Genomic DNA, 18634 nt, shown 5'->3' with positions numbered 1-18634 from the left:
CTTGAAGCCATGCCTATCACAGCAGGGGTTAGTTATATATATATGTATATATAACAACTGCTTCTAAAATGTCATACATGATCTGAAGCATGACTTGTCTCAAACAGAGGCAAAACCATCTTTCTGCTTCTCATGTGACAATTTCACACTAGGCTTCTTATTTTTGTTCGTGAGATCTTAATGGCAGAACATATTCACTTCAGTATTTTATGAGAAATCACTTGCCGAATTCATTGTGCCACAAAAATAATCCAAAGTTTAACCATATTCCTAAACACATTGTCAGAGATGTGTAGTCCTCAAATTAAGAAGAGCCTCTCATTTCTACTTTATGCTTGGTTGCCTTCCAAGTATATAACAGGGTATCAACCAAGAGGTTTAAGACACAAAATATATTTCATTAATTAAAAGCTTTTAAATGTTTACATTTGTGACAGAGAAATATTCAGTAAAATAACCACAGAAAAAAATAACAGTAACAATTGTAATAATAACTAAATACATAGTTATTAAATGTTATGTAACAATACCAACAGTAACTGCAACAGTAACAGTTGCCATGACAATAACAAAAGTAAGTAGTAGTAGTAATAGCAATTTTATTAACCAAAAGCCGAGACCTTAATCACAACAAGAATACTTTATGGAGTGGAAAAGTTGATCTTGGCTTTTTCTGATGACTGTATGCAACTGCTAAGAGATTTTTATATGAGCCTTTCACTTGATATTACACCTTTTGACCTGATGGATTATATACTCCTTTTCGAGGTAATAATTTTCTGGCAAGAGTCACAAGCAAAGGACTTAATGAAAGTGATGGAGCATCCAAATGCCTTATGTGATGAAATACCAAAAGGCTCAGGGAACTGGAGGCAACTGTAAGAATACATCTGAGTACTCCAATTGCTACAGTTGGATCAGAACATCAAAAGAAGCATATACTATTACATATGAGAAATTAAATCAAAACTAGGATATCTTTCCCAGTGCTGTTGTTGTAGAAATCTTTTTAAAGCACATCCTGTCAAAATATGTCACTGAAGTCACTCCACCTTAGGAGTGCCACCTTTTTTGTATGCTCTGTAATTATTTGAATGTCAAAAATGAAGCACAATGTATTCGGTTAATCCAATTTTAAGCTTTCTTGCAGCTACCAATTTATATTGGCCTTCAGGCCTCAACTCCTTCCAGCTCAGCAATTGCTTCTACTAGGGCTCCATCTGTCCTTTGTAATATAAGCAATTTTCTCTTGCCCTTTTCCCAGTCCCATTCCTAACTGGAATGTGCAACAAAACAAGACAAGAAAATAGTTTGGAATCATCATAATCAGTCACATCAGTTAAGAGCTAAGTAGAGGCTTTTTTTACTACAGATATGCCCACACGAAATTAATGAATTGCATACATATTTCCTTGTATTTCTAAAAAAGAATTTCTTCCTATATTTCTTTTCCAAATATATTATAAGTAAAATATACATAAACATAATTACATTTTTCCCAAAGCTGAATTACATAGGACGTTCAAAAATGTGTGTCAGTTACTATGTGTGTGTCATTTATGAAATACCAGCAAGCATCCCTTCTGCTCAAGATGCAGAGCAAACAGATTCCAGGCCTCACGACACGTGGTCCCTTGTTGACCAGATTAAATTTTGGTGCCCACTAACACCAGTGGCTGTGGTACCTCCCACTGGGAATGGCATGTCAGGATGCTGCAGCCACCAAACCCGGCACCACCTTCATTCCACCAGTGGTGGCAGAGTGGCTTTGCAGGTGGAGAGCAGAGCTGAGGAGAGCTTGGACTGTGTCCCTAACAGCCTGGGATTCTGTCCCTAACAGCTTGGGCTTACTGAGGTGCCCACAGGGCAGGCTGCACCTCAGGCCTGGAGTGAAGCTGTGCCCTTGAGGAGTCCCTGTGGTGCACAGCAGCGAGCCCAGAATGGCCAAGGCGCTCCAGGTAACTGGGTACCCCAGTTTCAGCCTGAGCAATGCCATGTACAGCAGCACCTAATTCCCAATAATTGGGATGTGAAAGAAGTGGTGAGATGGCACAGAGTACAGCCACAGTGTGGGTAGTGAAGTTTGTGATCTTTAGGCTGTATACATAACTTCATCTGCTGCAATCCACTTGCAGTGTAAACAAAGGTTCTGTTTCCCCATCTAAAACTCCCCAGCATCCATGTGGCCTCACCAGCCAGAGAAGACCAAAAGAATCTGTTTTAAATAAAAAAACTCAAGTAAACACAATGTGGCAACACTAAATTCCTCTTAACCAGACAGCATTTTCCACATGATGTACAGACCCATATACTTATTTAGAAAAATAAATTGGACTACTAGGCTACATATATTGATAAAATACAGGAATGCTACAAATGTTACCATGGAAAAACTCTTCTCTATTGCAATTTTAGGGTGAGAGACCAAAATATTTTAAACTAAGCTCATTGTTTGATTTTTAAAATAAGTTGATTGCTCACTGTTCTGCATATAGAGGGTCTGAAAGTGCTAAATGCTGCCTATGATGCTGGGGAAAATTCTGAAGATGTACTCTGCTGCTAAAGTGGTTCTACAAAGTCAGGTTAAACACTAATCCCACTGATAATGAAGGATTTTGAAGGGAGTCTATTTAAGAGTTTTAAATACTCTGTAGGGGGCAGTTTTGAACCAGATTAATGAAAATTTTAAGCTGGCTGATTCAAAATTATGTTTTTATACTCAGTTTTATTATCCTCAGCAGCTATATGGGCATAATTTCTTTTTTTAGGTAGATCTTGGTGCTGAAGCAAACAGGGAGCTGCATGCTGTTGTATAACATCACCCAGCTGAGAGCCTTATCTGCATGTAAGGTTCAGTAATGGTAGCTAACAATGTTTTTTTTTAAACTACCACTTACAGAGATCCATAACTGAATAGTAATGATTAGAACTTCATGGCAGAGGCCTGCATAAAAGCCAGCTCTGCAAAAGGCCCCGAGGACAGAAGTAGAGTTTGCGATCTCCTTCACAATTCTGGTTCAGCCCTGAACTAGGAATCAATTTTGTTGTGACTTGAAAGTATTTATGACATTTCTGGAAAAAAGAAAAAAGAAAAAAAATGCAGCAGATTCTTGGAGACACTAGTATTCCCCGAAGCATTTCCAAACATGGTATCTTCGTTATTTGCATTTATTTTAAGTGGATATGATGCTAGACCATGGAAAAAGATGTCAGCACACTTCAATGTGTTAGCTTAAAATGAAGATTTAAATCAGCAACTCTCAAGCGACACACCACTTTGAAGTATCAAAGTCAGAAGTGGACTATTGATCTGAAACACAAAAGAAAGTTATCCTCTCAGCAAAGTGATAGTCATTGTTACAAGGATTTAAGTAAAAGTGGCTCTAGAGTGCAACCTCAAGAATAGGAGAGGCTCAGTCACTGAGTGTTTTTTCCACTGGAAAGGAAGGAACAGTCCAGGCCTCAATGAGAAACATGAAGTTGTATATGTAGGTGAGCTCTGTAATTGATAGCAGAGTATTTCCAGTAGAGTCAGTGGCTCTCCACTGATCCCCATGATTTTGAGCTGAATGAAGCGTACTGAAGCCAGTTCCAAACCATGACTCACAGCCAAAGTTGTTACTTATGTGATACTGTAACCATGTGAGCAGCCAGATTCACACTGAGCTCCGGTGGGAACTAAAGGGATCGCCTTGCCAATTTATTCCAGGCTAGGAATGAATGCTAGCAGATGATCAGACTCACCAGCTCTGCCACTTAAACCCTGAAGCTGATTGTGTTGCCTGGACAGCTGGTGGAACATCTTTTCTGTCCTTTCCTGGCCTAAAAACTTTTCCTATTCTTTTTGAGTTCTTGTACAGGGTCTGGTTGGGACGAAGCAATTTTCTTCACAGCAGCCCATATTCTGCTGTGTTTTGTATTCTTTGACTAGAACAGCACAGCAATGTTTTGGCCTTTGCTGGACAGGACTTGCACTTCATTGAGGCTTTACCTTTTCTCATTCTCTGCTCCCTTAGGGAGTGGGCTGGGGGTAGGCAACAATTTTGGGAGGGGAAACAGCCAGGACAGCACACCCAAACTTGCCAAGAGGATATTCCATATCACATATGAGAATATCATTCTCAGCAATAAAACTGGGATTGCAGAATAAGAAGGTGGGAGGGCTGTTTGTCTTCCAGAATCATCAATTGCTGGGCATCAGTCTGCTTGTGGGAGGTGGTTAGTTATTTCCCTTGCACCATATTTTATTTTTCTTTCATTCACTTACTAAACTATCCTTTAACCCAACCCATGAACTCTCTGACTTTTCCTAGTCATCTTCCAGAGGTGGAAGGAGCAGGAAGTTGACCTCCTGACCAGGGTCAAACCTACCACAGCTGGGAAAACCCCAACATTTATAGGCTGTATTATGATGCACTGCTACATACAAGAATTTCAACAATGCAAGGTAAGCTGAAGATATACAGCTTCTGCATAGCAGTTTTTGCTACAAGGCACTTGGAAGGACTTTCTTCCACATTTATGTGCATGCACTTGTGTTACTGTAGCGCTAAAACTTCTGAACACGGCATTTCAGAAACAGTGCAAACAGAGCAAGTATTTATTCTCTGTTCCTGTGTCCTCTCGGCATGAGGCAAGGGATGGGAGCCAGTGACGTCAGAAAGCTGATGGAAGGGAGAGGGCATTGTGATTACAGTAATGGGATTTAAAGACATTCAGCGTTCAGCTTCTCTCCAAAGATATTGAACACATGCCGGCTGGAAGGAAGGGGTCGGCGAGAGCAGCCGTGCGCTGTGACCGTCAGGGGCTCTGCCCGCAGAGCACACCCGCAGCACGGCGGCTCTTTGTCAGCACGGCCTCCTTGGCTGAGCGCCGGGGCCGGGAGGCCTGCAAACCTCCACACGACACTTTGGCCCTCACGTTTCTGCGGTTTTGCCTTAAAACATCTTTATTTTCTGTAACAGAGATCAGGGAGAGCCGCAGGAAGATGGTGAGCGCCTTCCGACATCGCCCGCCTGAATTTGGCTGGGCAGAGCCGCCCGGGACACCGCCCGGGCCGGGCCGCGAAGCGCGGCGGGAGCGGCGCATCGGCATGTCACGGCCCGGTCGGGTAGCATCCGGTACGGTCCGGAGCGGCACGGCCGGGTACAATACGGCACTGCACGGCCGGCTCCGCTACTGTACGGAGCGGAGCGGGCAGCGTAGCGCAGCAGCACCGCCCAGCCCCGCCACAGCCGCCGCCCGCCCGGAGCGCGGCCCGGCCCCGCCCCGCCCCGCTCCAGCGCGCCCCGCGGCAGCGAGGCGCTGATTGGCTGCGGCGGCCGCGCGGGGCCTGGTGGGAGCAGCGCCCGGGCGCCGCGCTCCTCCTGCGGCGGCGTTGGCGGCGGGCGGGATGCGCGGCCCGGCCCGCGGCAGGTACGCGATGGCGGGGGATGCGCGGCCCGGCCCCGAGCGGCTCCGCGGTGGGACGGGGGCGCGGGGGGCGGGTGAGGGGCGCCCGGCGCTCCCCATAGGAGCACTCGGGTACCGGCCCGGGGCGCGAAGCGGAGCAGAGCGGCAGGTGCCTCCTCCCTCTCTCCCTCTCTCTCTCCCTCCGGGCAGCGGGGCGGGGCGGGCCGCGGTGCCGCCTCGGAGGGGGAAGCCCCCGGCTGCGGGAAGGGCGGCGGGCGCCGGGGCGGAAGCGCGGGGCGCTGCGGGTGTGGCGGCCGGGGAGCTGGGACTCCGCTGACCTCCGGTAGCGCCCTCGGGAGCCGGGGGCTCCGCTGACCTCTGTTAGCGCCCTCGGGGAGCCGGGGGCTCCGCTGACCTCCGGCTGCGCCCTCCCGGCCCGCCGGGCCCGCACCGGCCGCCCCTCGCGCAGCCCGCTGGGGTTGGGTTTCAAAAAAGAGCGCCCGACCCACCCACTTCTCGCTCCGGCGCTGTGCAGTCCGTGTGGGAGCTAATTTGCGTTTTTAATTAAAGCTCTGCAAAGCATAGGACTTTTGGGGGATGTTTGCAGACGGAAACAGCCGAAAGTGAAGTTTGAATGGAAGAAAGTTTAGTGTTTTGTTGTAACTGAGGCGTCCTAGGACAGGCTGGCAGTAGGTGGTGGGTGATGCTCCTGGTTCGGTTTTGCTTGTTTCCTTGTCCGCGGCGCTCAGCTAGAGAAACTTTTTATGGTCACAGTGGAAGTTTCTGAGGTCAGTAAATTTTGAGCAAACTGTGAGCAGAACTAGAGATTCAATTTGAATGGTAGAATTTGTGTTTTTTGTAGTGGTAAATATCTAAAAATACTTACAGAAAGTGGAATGATTAAGTTTGCAAAAAAGGCCTGTTTGAAAAGCATTGCCCATTCCTTAAGGGGAGAGGTCTGTATGACTGTATGCAAGGCCTTGATTACAAGTTTCTAACTTCCTTTTTTTTTCTTGTAGTATGTCTTCTCTTGATGTTTTTCAGTCTTGAATTTCAGCATGTCAGTTATTAAAATTTACTTGGGAGACTGAGATTTTGGGGAACTTTTAACCCGTAAAACATTAACAAGCCTGAAGAAATTTGAGACTGACTTGATAAAAGTGTAATGAGATCATGAAGCTATTTTCTCCACCTGGGTGGATGGGCGTGGATGTCTTAGTGGCTTTTTGCCTCATTCAAAGAAGATGCTTTTTCTGCTCTGGTCTCTTAGTCTGGCACTTCTGCTTTTTAATAAATAACTTAAATGTTTTGGGAGTAGAGAAGCTGCTATGAGTATTTTTTTGAGAGAGTCAGGTAATAAAATTGATAGTAGTGTTTTCTTAAGCTTGTCTGTTCGGTGTTTTTAGTGCTTATTTTGTCAGTTTTAAGCCTAGGACATGTTGCAGTTATCTTACTTGTGTATTGCATCAGTGATAATGTGTGTGGAAATAAGTCCAACTGCTCTACTGCTTAGTCAGTGTAATGCACGGCTCAGTGCTAGAGTGCAGTCCTCAGGAGGGAAAAGTCCTGTGCAATAATTTGTTGTTTAGGGCATGGGAAGGAAGTAGCTTGTGGATGATCTCTTGCCATGAGGAGTAGAATAGATATTAGTGGTAGGTATGTGGAGTGTCAGGTGAGGAGGGAGGAGGAGAGCTTGAAGCAATTGAAGACAAATTGAAGACAATTTGTGTTGTCATGTCAAGAAGGAGAGAGGGGAAGAAGGAGAACATCTGAGGCACTCCATAGTAATCATAGAAAATTTTCCACCTCCTCACTGAGGATTCAGTGGCTAAACTGTAAGTGTGAATCTAGTGGCCCTAATCCCTTAATACCTCTTTGGGGAAGGGTTTTGGTAGTATTGCAGACTTGCAGAGCAGCATCTTTGAAGCCTGTCATCATCACAGCTCCTGTAAAATCAGGTGCATAGTGACACTTGTCAAACCCGTTTCTCTTCCAAGTGTTTACCAGATATTTAAAAAAACCTTGTGTAGCAATAACACTGTGAACGTGTTATTGCTATAAGTCAGAGTCACCAGTAGCTCATGGATAATTTGTTCCCAAAAGATCCTCTAACACTTCCAGCGGAGAGGTTCTCACACTATGGTTTGAAGGAAAGTGGCACACACAAAGGCCATGTGAGCATCTCTGTGTTTCTCCTAAGGGCAGTGGCAATGCTAGGGAAACAAGCCAGATTTGGGAGCCTTGTGCTGGCTTTACAGACTTCTCAATTGACTATTTGACACAGTATCTTCATTGCAAAACAATGTAAAGGCTGTGTGTCTGTAGAAATAGCTGGGAAGAAAGTGTAGGCTCAGATCTACTGCAATACCCATCATGCAAAAGCTCAGCTGTGTCTGTAGAGTCACAGTTGTGTAAAATTCTTGGTGTTAGATTGTGTGTTTAAAAGAAAAGACTGCTGTTTTACTGAGGTGAGTTGCTGCAGTAGTGATTATTTTGAGAATTTGTTCGAGTCCAAGGGGTAATTGCTTTTTCTGTATCTCAGCCCTTGGTGCTACTCATTTGGCTGCAGTAGAGCTGATTTGCCCATCTGTTCTAGCTTCGTTCTCGTGGCATTTCTGATATGGATTTCCTTATCTTTGAGGGATGGTTTCTGAAGCCAGTTCTGAAGTCCTTGGCTTTCTTAAAAGGTGGGGAGTTTACCAGACTACAGCAGTGTTTGTGCTAGTGAGCAGTGCGTATCCTATACATATGAAGTTGCTCTAGCAGTCTCAGACAATTTTTTCCATCCAAAACAAATTTGGATTGAAATGTATCTTTCCATTTTTGCCCAAAGGAAACTTAATAAGCAAGATAATGATCACTTATATTTCTGTCTAGCTAGATCACGGCTTTGTTTTAATAAGTGTTAGTGTTTCATTCTAGAATGGAAAAAGTTTGAGTCCTGGCTGGGTTTGAGCATTAGTTTACTGTCAGGGTTGTTTTGAACTGATTACTTTTTTGTTAAATAGGCAAAAAAACTTGTATATTAAACGGATGGAGAGAAAGTCTGCATCCTAAGGTTCAATTGATGCAACTATCTTCAAATGGGAAGTTGTTACAATTTTCTTTCAGGAGCTTAGACCCAGATCATCAAATTAGTGTTGTTCATGGGTTCCAGGCTTGTGTGGGGTGAGGTGAGCTGCTCTTGCCCCTTTGGAATTGTTTTAGAGTCATTTGATGTGCTGATGACTGGCTTGTGAGTTGTGCAGGGAAGACCTGTCAATGTAGCGCTTTTGTACAGCAAATGAAATCTTTGAAACTGGTTCTTTGAACTTAAAACTGAGCACACAGCATATTCTTGTTGGTGAGAGCATGAAAAAGAAATAGATTTATTTGAGAAATTTTCTCATGAACAGGATGAGATGTTAATAGGGTGTTAATGCTGAATGCCTAGAGTTGCAACTAAAAAGGAATACTGAGTTATGCTTAGGGGCAGCAGAGGAAATAACAGGAAATCAGTATCTTAAATAATTGTGCCCAATACTAAGTTTTCAAAATTGTTTTTCTGCTGGAGTGTTTTGGTTGATCTTTTTGCAGTTCATTTGTGCCTGTGTTTTTGAGAACTCCCTGCTAGTTAAGTATTTCCAAAATAAAAATAACTTTGGCCACATCTGAGCTGATCAACTGACTTACAGGGTGGCTTGTGAATCAGAAAAATGAATTTAAAGATAGCACATAGGTAGATAGCTAGACAATGGCTTTATACAATATTTTGATTTCTTAAGATGTTGGAATGAATTTGAGAATCTTTGGTCATGTTGTTAGATTACTCCTAAGTGCTTAATGCTTTATTTCTAGCTGTGAATTCTTGTAGAAGATTGATAGCTCTGCCAACATTTGTCCACAATAGAAGATGGGTGGATTAATTTCAAGATGGAGGGTAAGTAACATTGTGTAACAATGTAATAACCTTTAGTCAGAAGATGGGAGTATCTAGGACATGTTGACTATTAATGCTGGCTGAATGCTAGTGCTGAACTTTTCCTGTATGTCATTAAAAGTCCAGTAGTGAGAGTTATCATGACCAAAAGTATTCTTTGCTAAATCACTAAGCTGTGAAACCCTGCTGTTGTCTTTCATTTCCTTTGCAGTACCAATCTGGCACTGGCTTGATTAACTTTAAAAAATACAGTTTTAACTCTTTCTGTAAATCTAAATATTTTTGTTGTGCATCATTGGGATAGAAACTGCAGCATCTGTGACTTGGCAGGTTGGTGACCTAGATAAAAATGGGTATGTGCAGAAACATTTCTGGCTGTTTTAACAAATGGTTTGGTAGCTACTTAATCCTGTACAAGTCTGTCTTCCACTCTGCTTTATTGGTTGTTGAGTGGCGTACTGAGTTTATGAGGAAGAGGAGGCATGAGGTTTCTGACTACTCTCCTGGCAGGTGTGAGTTGCTTGAGTCTAGGTTTGCCTTTGCTTATTAGCAGTTGACTGCAGAGTCTTCCCTACAAAACTCCATTAAAGGTGAAACTTCAGGCGGAGTGTCAGTTTCGTGTAATAGAAACTCACTTTCAGGGGGGTGCAGTGTGAGCTGTGGCTTTTGAATTTGTAGTGTGAAGGGTGGAGAAAGATTGTGGTGTGATTATTCTCAGAAATTAGGAAAGATTTCTAGAAGGTGGATTTCCAGGTGCTCCTATAGGGAATTTTACTGGTGATGGCAGCCCTTATTTGCAGCTGCTTATGATTTATTTACACCATGTGTCCTTATATGGGATGAATAGTAGTAAAAAGCTGGAGTACTCAGATTAAGTCTTCTTCTATATTCTCTGTGTTTTGCCTATTTCTGCCACTCATCAATTCTGTTCTTGTTTTGCTTTCCACCTACACATTCATTATTGCTGTAGAAGCATTATAGATTTTCATTTTTTGTGATGTAGGAGAGGAGCTTTCAGGTTAGAGTAATGCCAGCTGTAAAATAGTGATTCATTACAATCCTTTTTATTTGTCACACTAAAGTAGGAAAACTTCTTGCCTTTATGTAAAATAGATAATTTATTAATTTATTATGAGTATGTCTTTTGTTGGGAAACTGTTAATGTACAGTAATCTACAAAATACTGAGTTTTTAAAAGTGAGATTAATATCTTTGTTATTTCCCTTGTAAGCAGGCAAAGCCTTCCACTGTAGAAGTATTAGAGAAAATAGATAAGGTATGTGTTTGCTTTTTTGGTGTTTTCTTTGATTTTTTGTTTAGAAAATCCTTTTTGCTGTCATATATTTCTTTCTCATTAGGTAAAATACTCTCATGAAATTTTAAATTATTTTGGTAATTATTCCAGTAGTAGAGATTCTGCACAACAGAGAAATTGTTATAATTTTTCCCCTTACTGTTTAGTCATTTAAAAAATACCAATACTGTATAATAGATAGTGAGAAGCTGCAGGCCAAGTATTTATTTAGAGAGCCTGAAATGGGAATGAATATGAAGCCGCCTTGATTACACAATTCAGTTATAACTAATTGCTAAAGTCCCCTGTAAAGGAAAATGTCACTAATGCAAGTTCCATTCATCAGGTTGATTGGAAAAGCTTCAGTGTATGGTTTTATGTGTACAAGTTGTAACTGTAGTGGTAGTAAGTAAGGTCAGGGGCAGAATAACTGGATAGTAATCAATTGTGATTTTTCACCAGCATTTGTGACAGATGTCTGTACTCTGTGGGGAAATTAACTGTTTTGAAATACACTGTTGATATTTTTGTTTTCCTTTTAATGAAGCTGTGAGTACTTCTGTTGTCACTTGAAATACAGTCAGAATGGTTAACATAGCTGAGCATTGCTCCATCACTTATTAATGTACCATCATAGAGGTGTTCATGATTTCACTCTTAATGTGAGAAAAGTACTGAAAGGAAAACAAGTAAAATGGTGGATAGGTTCCAGCAATTTGCCATGTTAGTAGAAAAGTGTCAGAGATATTTAACATTCCACAGGTACCTGATGAAAGCTTTAGAATGCTGAGTATGCCTAGTAGTGACTTCTGTGATAGTAAAGACTGCCATGCATAAGATTCTGGTATTTTTCACTTCTCCCAAATATACTAATGCATTACAAATGTGAAAAAGTGCTGATTTTTAACTTTTCTTAGCAATTGCTAATAAGGTGCAAGTGGCCCATATCATAGCCTTATTAGTATGGAGTATTTAGGCTATGAAAATTATCTTTGGGCAAATATTGTCATTTATCAAAGAGCTGCTTGACTTTTCTAATCAAGTATCAGACTGATAGGGCTGATTTTAGCAAACATTTAAAGGCAGCTTAGTAAAACCTCTTACTAATTGCACTAATAAGGCTGAACCCTGTTTATTTGCAGGAAATACAGACATTAGAAGAATTTAGAGAAAAAAATCAGAGGCTACAGAAACTATGGGTTGGAAGGCTTCTTCTCTACTCCTCAGTTCTTTACCTTATTACTTGCTTAATTGTATATTTGTGGTGTCTTCCTGATGAATGGACAGCAAGGCTGACAATGACACTTCCATTTTTTGCATTTCCATTGATGTAAGTAAATATGCCTTTTTTATTTTCTAACTGCTGTCTCTGATAAAAGGAGATGGAAAGTACATCTCAGCAGGGGTTTGAGTTTGCTTTGACAATCCTTGAGATGTCATAACTTGCTCAATTTTTCTTCTAAAATAGATTCAAGTAGGTAGGCAGACACTTTCTTTGAGGGGAATGTGTCTTGTGGGTCTGGGTTTAGTATAGAGCTAGGTCTTATAATCAAAAGATAATAGCATCCAAAGTTACTTGGCTTATCAAAATTATGCTGGGGCTAGAGAGCTGTGTCTGAACAGCTGTAAGATAATGTAGTATATGCACAAGGGTTTTGTTTTTACTCTATTTCTTGGGTTTTGTTTTAATTGCCATTTGAGAAGTAACATTACTATACAGAAGTAACCAAAGTATGTCATCTACATGTAAAATATAGTGTATAAACCTGGGAAAAATACAAGAATGAATGGAGAAACTTACTTTATGTGTTAGGTGACTTTTAACACAGAATGGACTTGAAAAGTTGTCACCCTAAGTGTGTTGGAAACTACTTTTACATAATTAGCTGTTTTTCTGGAAAATCACTGACTGTTTTCTTCAACAAGAAAATATACAAACTTCATTGTATGTGAACTGGGGAAAGTATTGCTACATGTTTGTTCCACTGAGCTGATTGGCTGCTTGTCCTGATGAGTGGCTTTTGTTGTCTAAGAAATCCTCTTTTCTAAAAGTAACAAAAAGAGCTCCCACCTCACTGAACAGCTGCTTTGCTGCCTTCCCTTCCTCCAGACCATCAGGGAGGGTGAGAGCAGCCTACTGAGCATCTTCCCTAACGATGGGGAGCATGGTGCATTTACTGATTTGCTGAAATGATCATAAGTACTTCCATTTTTACAGCACCTTTGTATGAAGGCATGGTTTGTACATGCTCTAGCTTTAGATGTGAAGGCAAAGTCAAAGTAAATATTTGAGACTTTGCAAGTTTGATGAGCATAGTGTAACACATGGAAAACCCCCAAAGTGAAGATGGTGTTTGTGTGTCATTATTTGTAATATACTGATATATTGCAGTTGTGTACTCCTGTGGAGAAAATACATGGGCAGCAGGATCTTGACTGGAAAGGATTAATATAGAAATTAGAGCTCAAATTAATCTTTGGCAGCAATATGAATTAATTTTGTTCTTAAGGACAAGCATTTTAAAGTCTTTGTTGTTAGTGTGTGAGGCTTGTTCGTGCTGATAGGAAAGGCTTGTAAAAGGGGAAGTATTACCAGCCTCCTTTCACATAAGTGTGTTAGAATTAGTATAGAAATGAAAGCTTTTATTATTGAAGGTGATGGCTTCTTGTGCTGTGGTTTGAATTTACATGTTGGACTTTTATTCTCTAGTTTGTCCAGTTCTGCTTATTTTTCTCAAGATGGCTCTCTGTAAAATTCAGATTTAGATGTCAGCTTACTAGCACTTAGAATCAGTCTGTTGTTCTCTTATGACTTGCAACTGTTTATCAGATTTTTTTTCCCCTTAAGCTATTCCCCTTCAGCTTTTTTTGGCAGATATGAATGGCAAGCAGCTGCCAGCTTGTCTTTGTTCTCGGTCAAGAGGTGACTCCATGCTGAATGCCTGGTGCCACCCAGTAATAGCTCTAGAGATTTTTCAGACCTAATCAAACTGGAGTATGTCTGCCTTTTCCAGCTTGCAGTCAGTCACCAACTTATTTCTGCCTTAGGTCAGTCCCTCAGGGTCTCAGCAAGTTACGGATGTTGGAAGTGCAAGTTAAGTTTTAGGAATAGAACGTCATTAATTTTAAATGTGTACTGAAATACTTGAAAAGTTGAAGAAATATGTTAGCATTTTAGAAGGGTGCTCTTCTTGAGCTGATTTTTATTTGAAATAGTTTTAATTTGCATGTTCTGATTTTCAAAGAAATATATTTTCTTTTTTGTAAAATTGGTTGAAATGATCCCCTATTAAACTTCTGTTTCAGATTTCTTACAGAGGAAATGCTTTTTTATTTAATGATGTCTGACTTACTTCACATTTAGAATACAGCTTTAGGTAGAAGACTATTAAGCATACATTTAAAAAGAAATAATGCTTTTGCCTTTGTAACAAGGTATTTAAGGCAATTTAAACCCTCTAAACATTTATTTCTTCTGGTACTTTAGAAATACACATTTTGTGTTGTGTTAGTGGATAAATCCACCTGTATTGTTAGATCAGTTATTATAGCACACCTTTGAACATGGGATACTTAAACTTCTTTGTTTCTCTTACTTTGGATAGGCTGCTCTCAGATTCCAGATACCTCATCCAACTTGCCTGACTTGGGCTGTGTTGTTAATACTTGAAGGCATTTCTAACTGGGCAGCCATTGTATAAATACAGAAGATGTTCTTATGAATTAAGTCATTATGAAAGCTCTTAGAGCCTTTTGCCTGCTTTCTTATGCATGCTTTTAATCAGATAACTTTTCTAGCCTTTAAGATTGTTTTTTTTTTTCTTAAATGATGCATTGCTAGCTTAGGCTCTATTATTTAATTAACATTAGGAGGGTTTTGGATGCTTGGAATGGCTTGGTGGATGAGGTTTGCCCCTTGGCTTAGACTGAATAACTTACCAGGAGAAGTGTCAGCTTAATATTAGAAGCAATTCTAAGCTTTTAAACAAATGAAGTCCTGATGATTGCAAAGAGACCTTTCAAATGTAAAAGGGTCATAGATCAGTTTAACTTCATCTTGGTGTAAACTGCTCCAGCTAAGTCAGCCGAAACCCTACAGAAACTGAGCAGACTGAGGCTTCTCTAAAATCACCAGGACTCAGGTCAGTTAATTCTGCTTGGGAGAGCATTTATACAATAGCTCTATCACATGGTTTTCATTGGTATTAGAATTCTTCCCACAAATCTCTTGGGCCTTAATTTTTGGGTCTGAACTGGTAAGTTTCTTTTTTTTGGATAAAATGTCTTATTAATCTATCAGATAAGAAGTGATGACTAAGTAATTTTCAGCGGAACATTTTTTAGCAAGTGATGATATTGCTGCTGCTTTAGTATTTCTGCCTTAAGTAACAGTTAATTTCAATTGAAAAGATGCTTTATTTAGAGCAATATTGATAGCTTGTTGACAAGGTGCTAATTTATTTTTTACTTTTTATATGAATAGTGTTTGAAGGTTTTTGTCTGTATTTGTGAAATAAATCTGCTAAATGTTGTTTGCTAAATGACTTTAGAAATGGTTACTGTAATATATTTTAATTAATGTAATTCTTCTTTTTTTTCTAAAGAATCTGGTGTATAAGAACTCTGCTAATTTTTTTCTTTTCCAAACGGACAGAAAGAAATAGTAAGTACTTTTTTCTTGTGTTTTATTTATTTATTTTTAAATATGTAGCTAGTTGAGGATAATGCTTGCTGTGATAATAGAAATGCTTTGGATAATTTGGCTTCCAGGAGGACAAGGGTAGCCTTTTAGTTGATACTGAAATTAGTAGTATTAGCTAAATTTTTTTCTACCACATAGTTCATGAAAGAGCAGGAAGGAAACTGCTTAACCTTTCACTTCACTTATAAAATGGTGCTAACTTTCTCCTGTCTTTGCATGTGTCAAATGTGGAATGGAATAAAATATGATGTAAAAGTAGGATCAAGGGGAAAGGAAGTATAAACAGTAGTAGTAGTTCCCTTGATACTTGCATCTCACAAGTATTCCAGCAGTCATCTGTTATCCTTATACAAAAGGGAAGAGATTTATAGCAGCTGTGTCTAATTTACTTGTCAGGATATCTTTTCTCTCCCAAGTTCTCCAAAGCATACTTATGTTTTCTTGAATGGGAAAGGTATAAGTGGGTTTTTCTGCTTTTTTGAGAGCTAAGGAAAATTGGAAGTGTAACAAAACTGAGAAGTAATGGAGGTTTTCAAATATATATAAAAAGTTGTTAAATTTTGCATTAGAATGAATCTGCATGCTATTTAAAAGCAGCATCTGTGGCACTTGTCTGCAGTAGTTAGAATTCATTTGAGACTTTCCTTGAAAGCAGTCCAGCCTGTAACAATATCTCATGGTGATGTGAGCAATAATACAGGCAAACCTCAGTGTTGCACTGTGTTTTATGACTTGCAGAGCAGCATGATGTATTTAATTTGTGACAGCTTACAAGTTAAACATCACTTTTAGAATTTTTCTTAAACTGAATGTTTGCATTTGATATGCAAGCACAGAACATACATTTTTATGTAGAAATAAAATTGTCCATATATTCTGTGGTGCTGTGTGATTCATTTCTAAGATGAAATGAATGATTTGCATTTCATGGCTGAATAAGAAAAAAAGTATATTTTTCTACTTTGCTTAAATGTCTTTATTGCTGTTTTGAGCATACTGGCAAGTCTGGTGCTTTTGTTGAACCTGTGTTTAAAGGGTTTAGTAGATGATAGAACATGCCAAAAGGGATTATTCCCGTGTGCTTCCAGAGACTGGATGAAAATGAAGTGTTTTACCTCAGAGATAAAAGTCCTATATTTGAAAAAGAAAAATCGAATGTAGGATTGAAGCAGTAAAGCAGGAGAAAGCATAGCTGAGAGAGCAGACTATCAACCAAGTTGCTCAAAACCAAATTTTTATTCTGGGATAAGTTAGTGTAACATACTGAGACACTGGAGGTGGTTATTTAATGCCGTAAAGCTGTGTGCTGGATAATCAGTGTACACCAGATTTGGGAAGGATGCTGTGAATGAAGAAAATTTGTGGCTAGACTCCAGGGAAGGTGATGCAGAGAGATGATGGAGTTTCAGTTTTTAGGACTGGTCAGGCAAACAACTGTTAAAGATTTAGGCTGATCTGTCCCAAAGCTGGAGAAAATAAATGAGGTATATTGCAGGTGTTCACTTCTCTAGTATGAATTATTTTTTTCTGTAGGTTTAATGAAGATGAGATATGTTGGTTTCTTGAGAGTATTTTGCAGTAATTGCCATTTGGCCATGCTTAAGGGGCAGGTGTTTCTTGAGGTTGTTCTTGAATACAGGAGGTGAAGTGATCAGAAGGAAACACCCACACTTGAAACTGATGGCATTGCTTTTAGAAGGCTGTGCTTGAAGATGTTCTAGGCATTTCTGTACCAAAAGCACTTGCAGTTTCTTGAGCAACCATTGATAGCTGGCTGTATTCTGCTGCTTATTTGGTTTCATGGTACCACACTGCATTGCAATACATTTTAAGCTATTAATCTGTGGGGCAACGTGTGAGGTTGTGTTTTAATATAAATGTAACATTTGGTGAGAAGAGGTACCTTAGTAATTTGCAGATGCACACTTTCTGGAATTATCCATCTTCTGTGGTCCATCCCAGGATTAAATGTTGTCTTTTTCCTTGTCCTATTTACAAATGGGGATGGTTGTAGTTACCCTTTTATTGTATAAATAATATAATTTCAAGTATGTGCATGCCAGTTTTAGTATTTTGCACATTTAATGAAGAGGTGTATTTGATGGAAATGGATTTCTACATTCGGGAAAACTTCAAGTAATTATTTTTTTCCCTTTATTTTAAGTAGCAGTTTTCCTGAAGTAACTTTGAATGGTATGGAATATGTATTTATAAATAGTAAAAATACAAAAAAAAAGTGTGTTTAGTTTGGTTGAGTTTGTGTCTTGTAGTTCTGTGAAGCTTTTTCTGTCTTTAAAATGGGTAAGAATAGGTATATTTTTACAGGAAGTAAGCTGCCAGTGTTCACTAGAGCTGAGAAAGGGTAAAAAGTTGTACAGTGTATTGTTAAAATCTCTTGCTGTGAGCAGAGGTAGTAGAAAGCTAATATGTTGAGAGAGCATCTTCTGCATTAGGTGATGGTTTATTACAGTGAGTTTTCTGTGAGTGCCAAGCTCCAAACATTGACTTTCAGGAAAATCCCATATGCATTTGGCCTTTCTTCTTTCTCTTCCTCTTACAGAGGTTAGCTGTTGTGCTAGACTGTTGCAACAGTCTCTTAACATTTAATAGAAAAATGACCTTCTGGTAGCTGTTCTTACAAAACTGGGGGCTTTGCTGTGGTCTGAGAATATGGAAAGGAGAAAATAGATTGAGCTTTGAAGCTTGGAATTGACCTGGCATTTGAAACTAGTATGTGTTAAGAGGTTTATGTGAAATACTGAAGCCAGTAAATCTGGTACTCAGGTATGCTAATACTTAGACCTCAAGCTTTTCTCTGTATTTTGAGTCATGAGATTAAATGTATTTGGTCCATTGTTGTACCAGTTTTAATGTAGGTCAAAGCAGGGCACTGGCTAGAATTGGTTTGCTTAATGAGGAAATGGTACATAAAATTTTTTAATAGTTCTAACTGTAAAGTGATAACAGTGGGCTATAATTTATAAGCAGTTTCAGCATTTTAAGTGATTTATTTTCACATAAAAACTCTAGTTATTTTATACCAAGTTTACTGATGTTTAGAGTTGGTAGTGGTCAATGCATAATTTTTCCTGATATCTCAAGGTGAAATCGATGTTTGGAGTGTGCTGAAATGAATTTATATTTGAAAACTAATGTATAATCTCCTTCTTTTAGATGATGCGCTGGAAGATTTAAAATCCCAAAAGAAAAAAATAGTAAGTAAAACTTCAAGAAAATATGGTTGCTATGGTTCACTACAACTGGTGTATGCCAGATATTTGCACCAACCTTGATCAACAGTTAATCTCAGTAAGAAAAATTTAGGATG

General features: G+C 39.7%; 1 protein-coding gene across 2 annotated transcripts in view; it reads left to right on the top strand.

Annotated features, from left to right (window-relative positions):
• Positions 1 to 5330: 5330 nt before the first annotated feature.
• The window catches only part of LNPK (lunapark, ER junction formation factor), a 42428-nt gene continuing 29124 nt past the window's right edge, over positions 5331 to 18634 (top strand). The window contains exons 1-6 of one of the 2 annotated variants that reach the window (XM_063162181.1): positions 5331 to 5415; positions 9229 to 9310; positions 10545 to 10586; positions 11747 to 11934; positions 15209 to 15267; positions 18481 to 18521. In XM_063162181.1, coding sequence (XP_063018251.1) covers positions 9284 to 9310; positions 10545 to 10586; positions 11747 to 11934; positions 15209 to 15267; positions 18481 to 18521 — 357 coding nt within the window. In that variant the 5' untranslated portion in view covers positions 5331 to 5415; positions 9229 to 9283. Of the gene's footprint in view, positions 5416 to 9228; positions 9311 to 10541; positions 10587 to 11746; positions 11935 to 15208; positions 15268 to 18480; positions 18522 to 18634 lie in introns of both variants that reach the window. The other variant, XM_063162180.1, reaches the window with a different exon arrangement.

The sequence above is a fragment of the Melospiza melodia genome, chromosome 8, assembly GCF_035770615.1.
Source record: "Melospiza melodia melodia isolate bMelMel2 chromosome 8, bMelMel2.pri, whole genome shotgun sequence".
Classification (NCBI taxonomy): domain Eukaryota; kingdom Metazoa; phylum Chordata; class Aves; order Passeriformes; family Passerellidae; genus Melospiza; species Melospiza melodia.
Note: the sequence above shows the minus strand (reverse complement) of the source record. Positions and strands in the feature narration are given on the sequence as shown.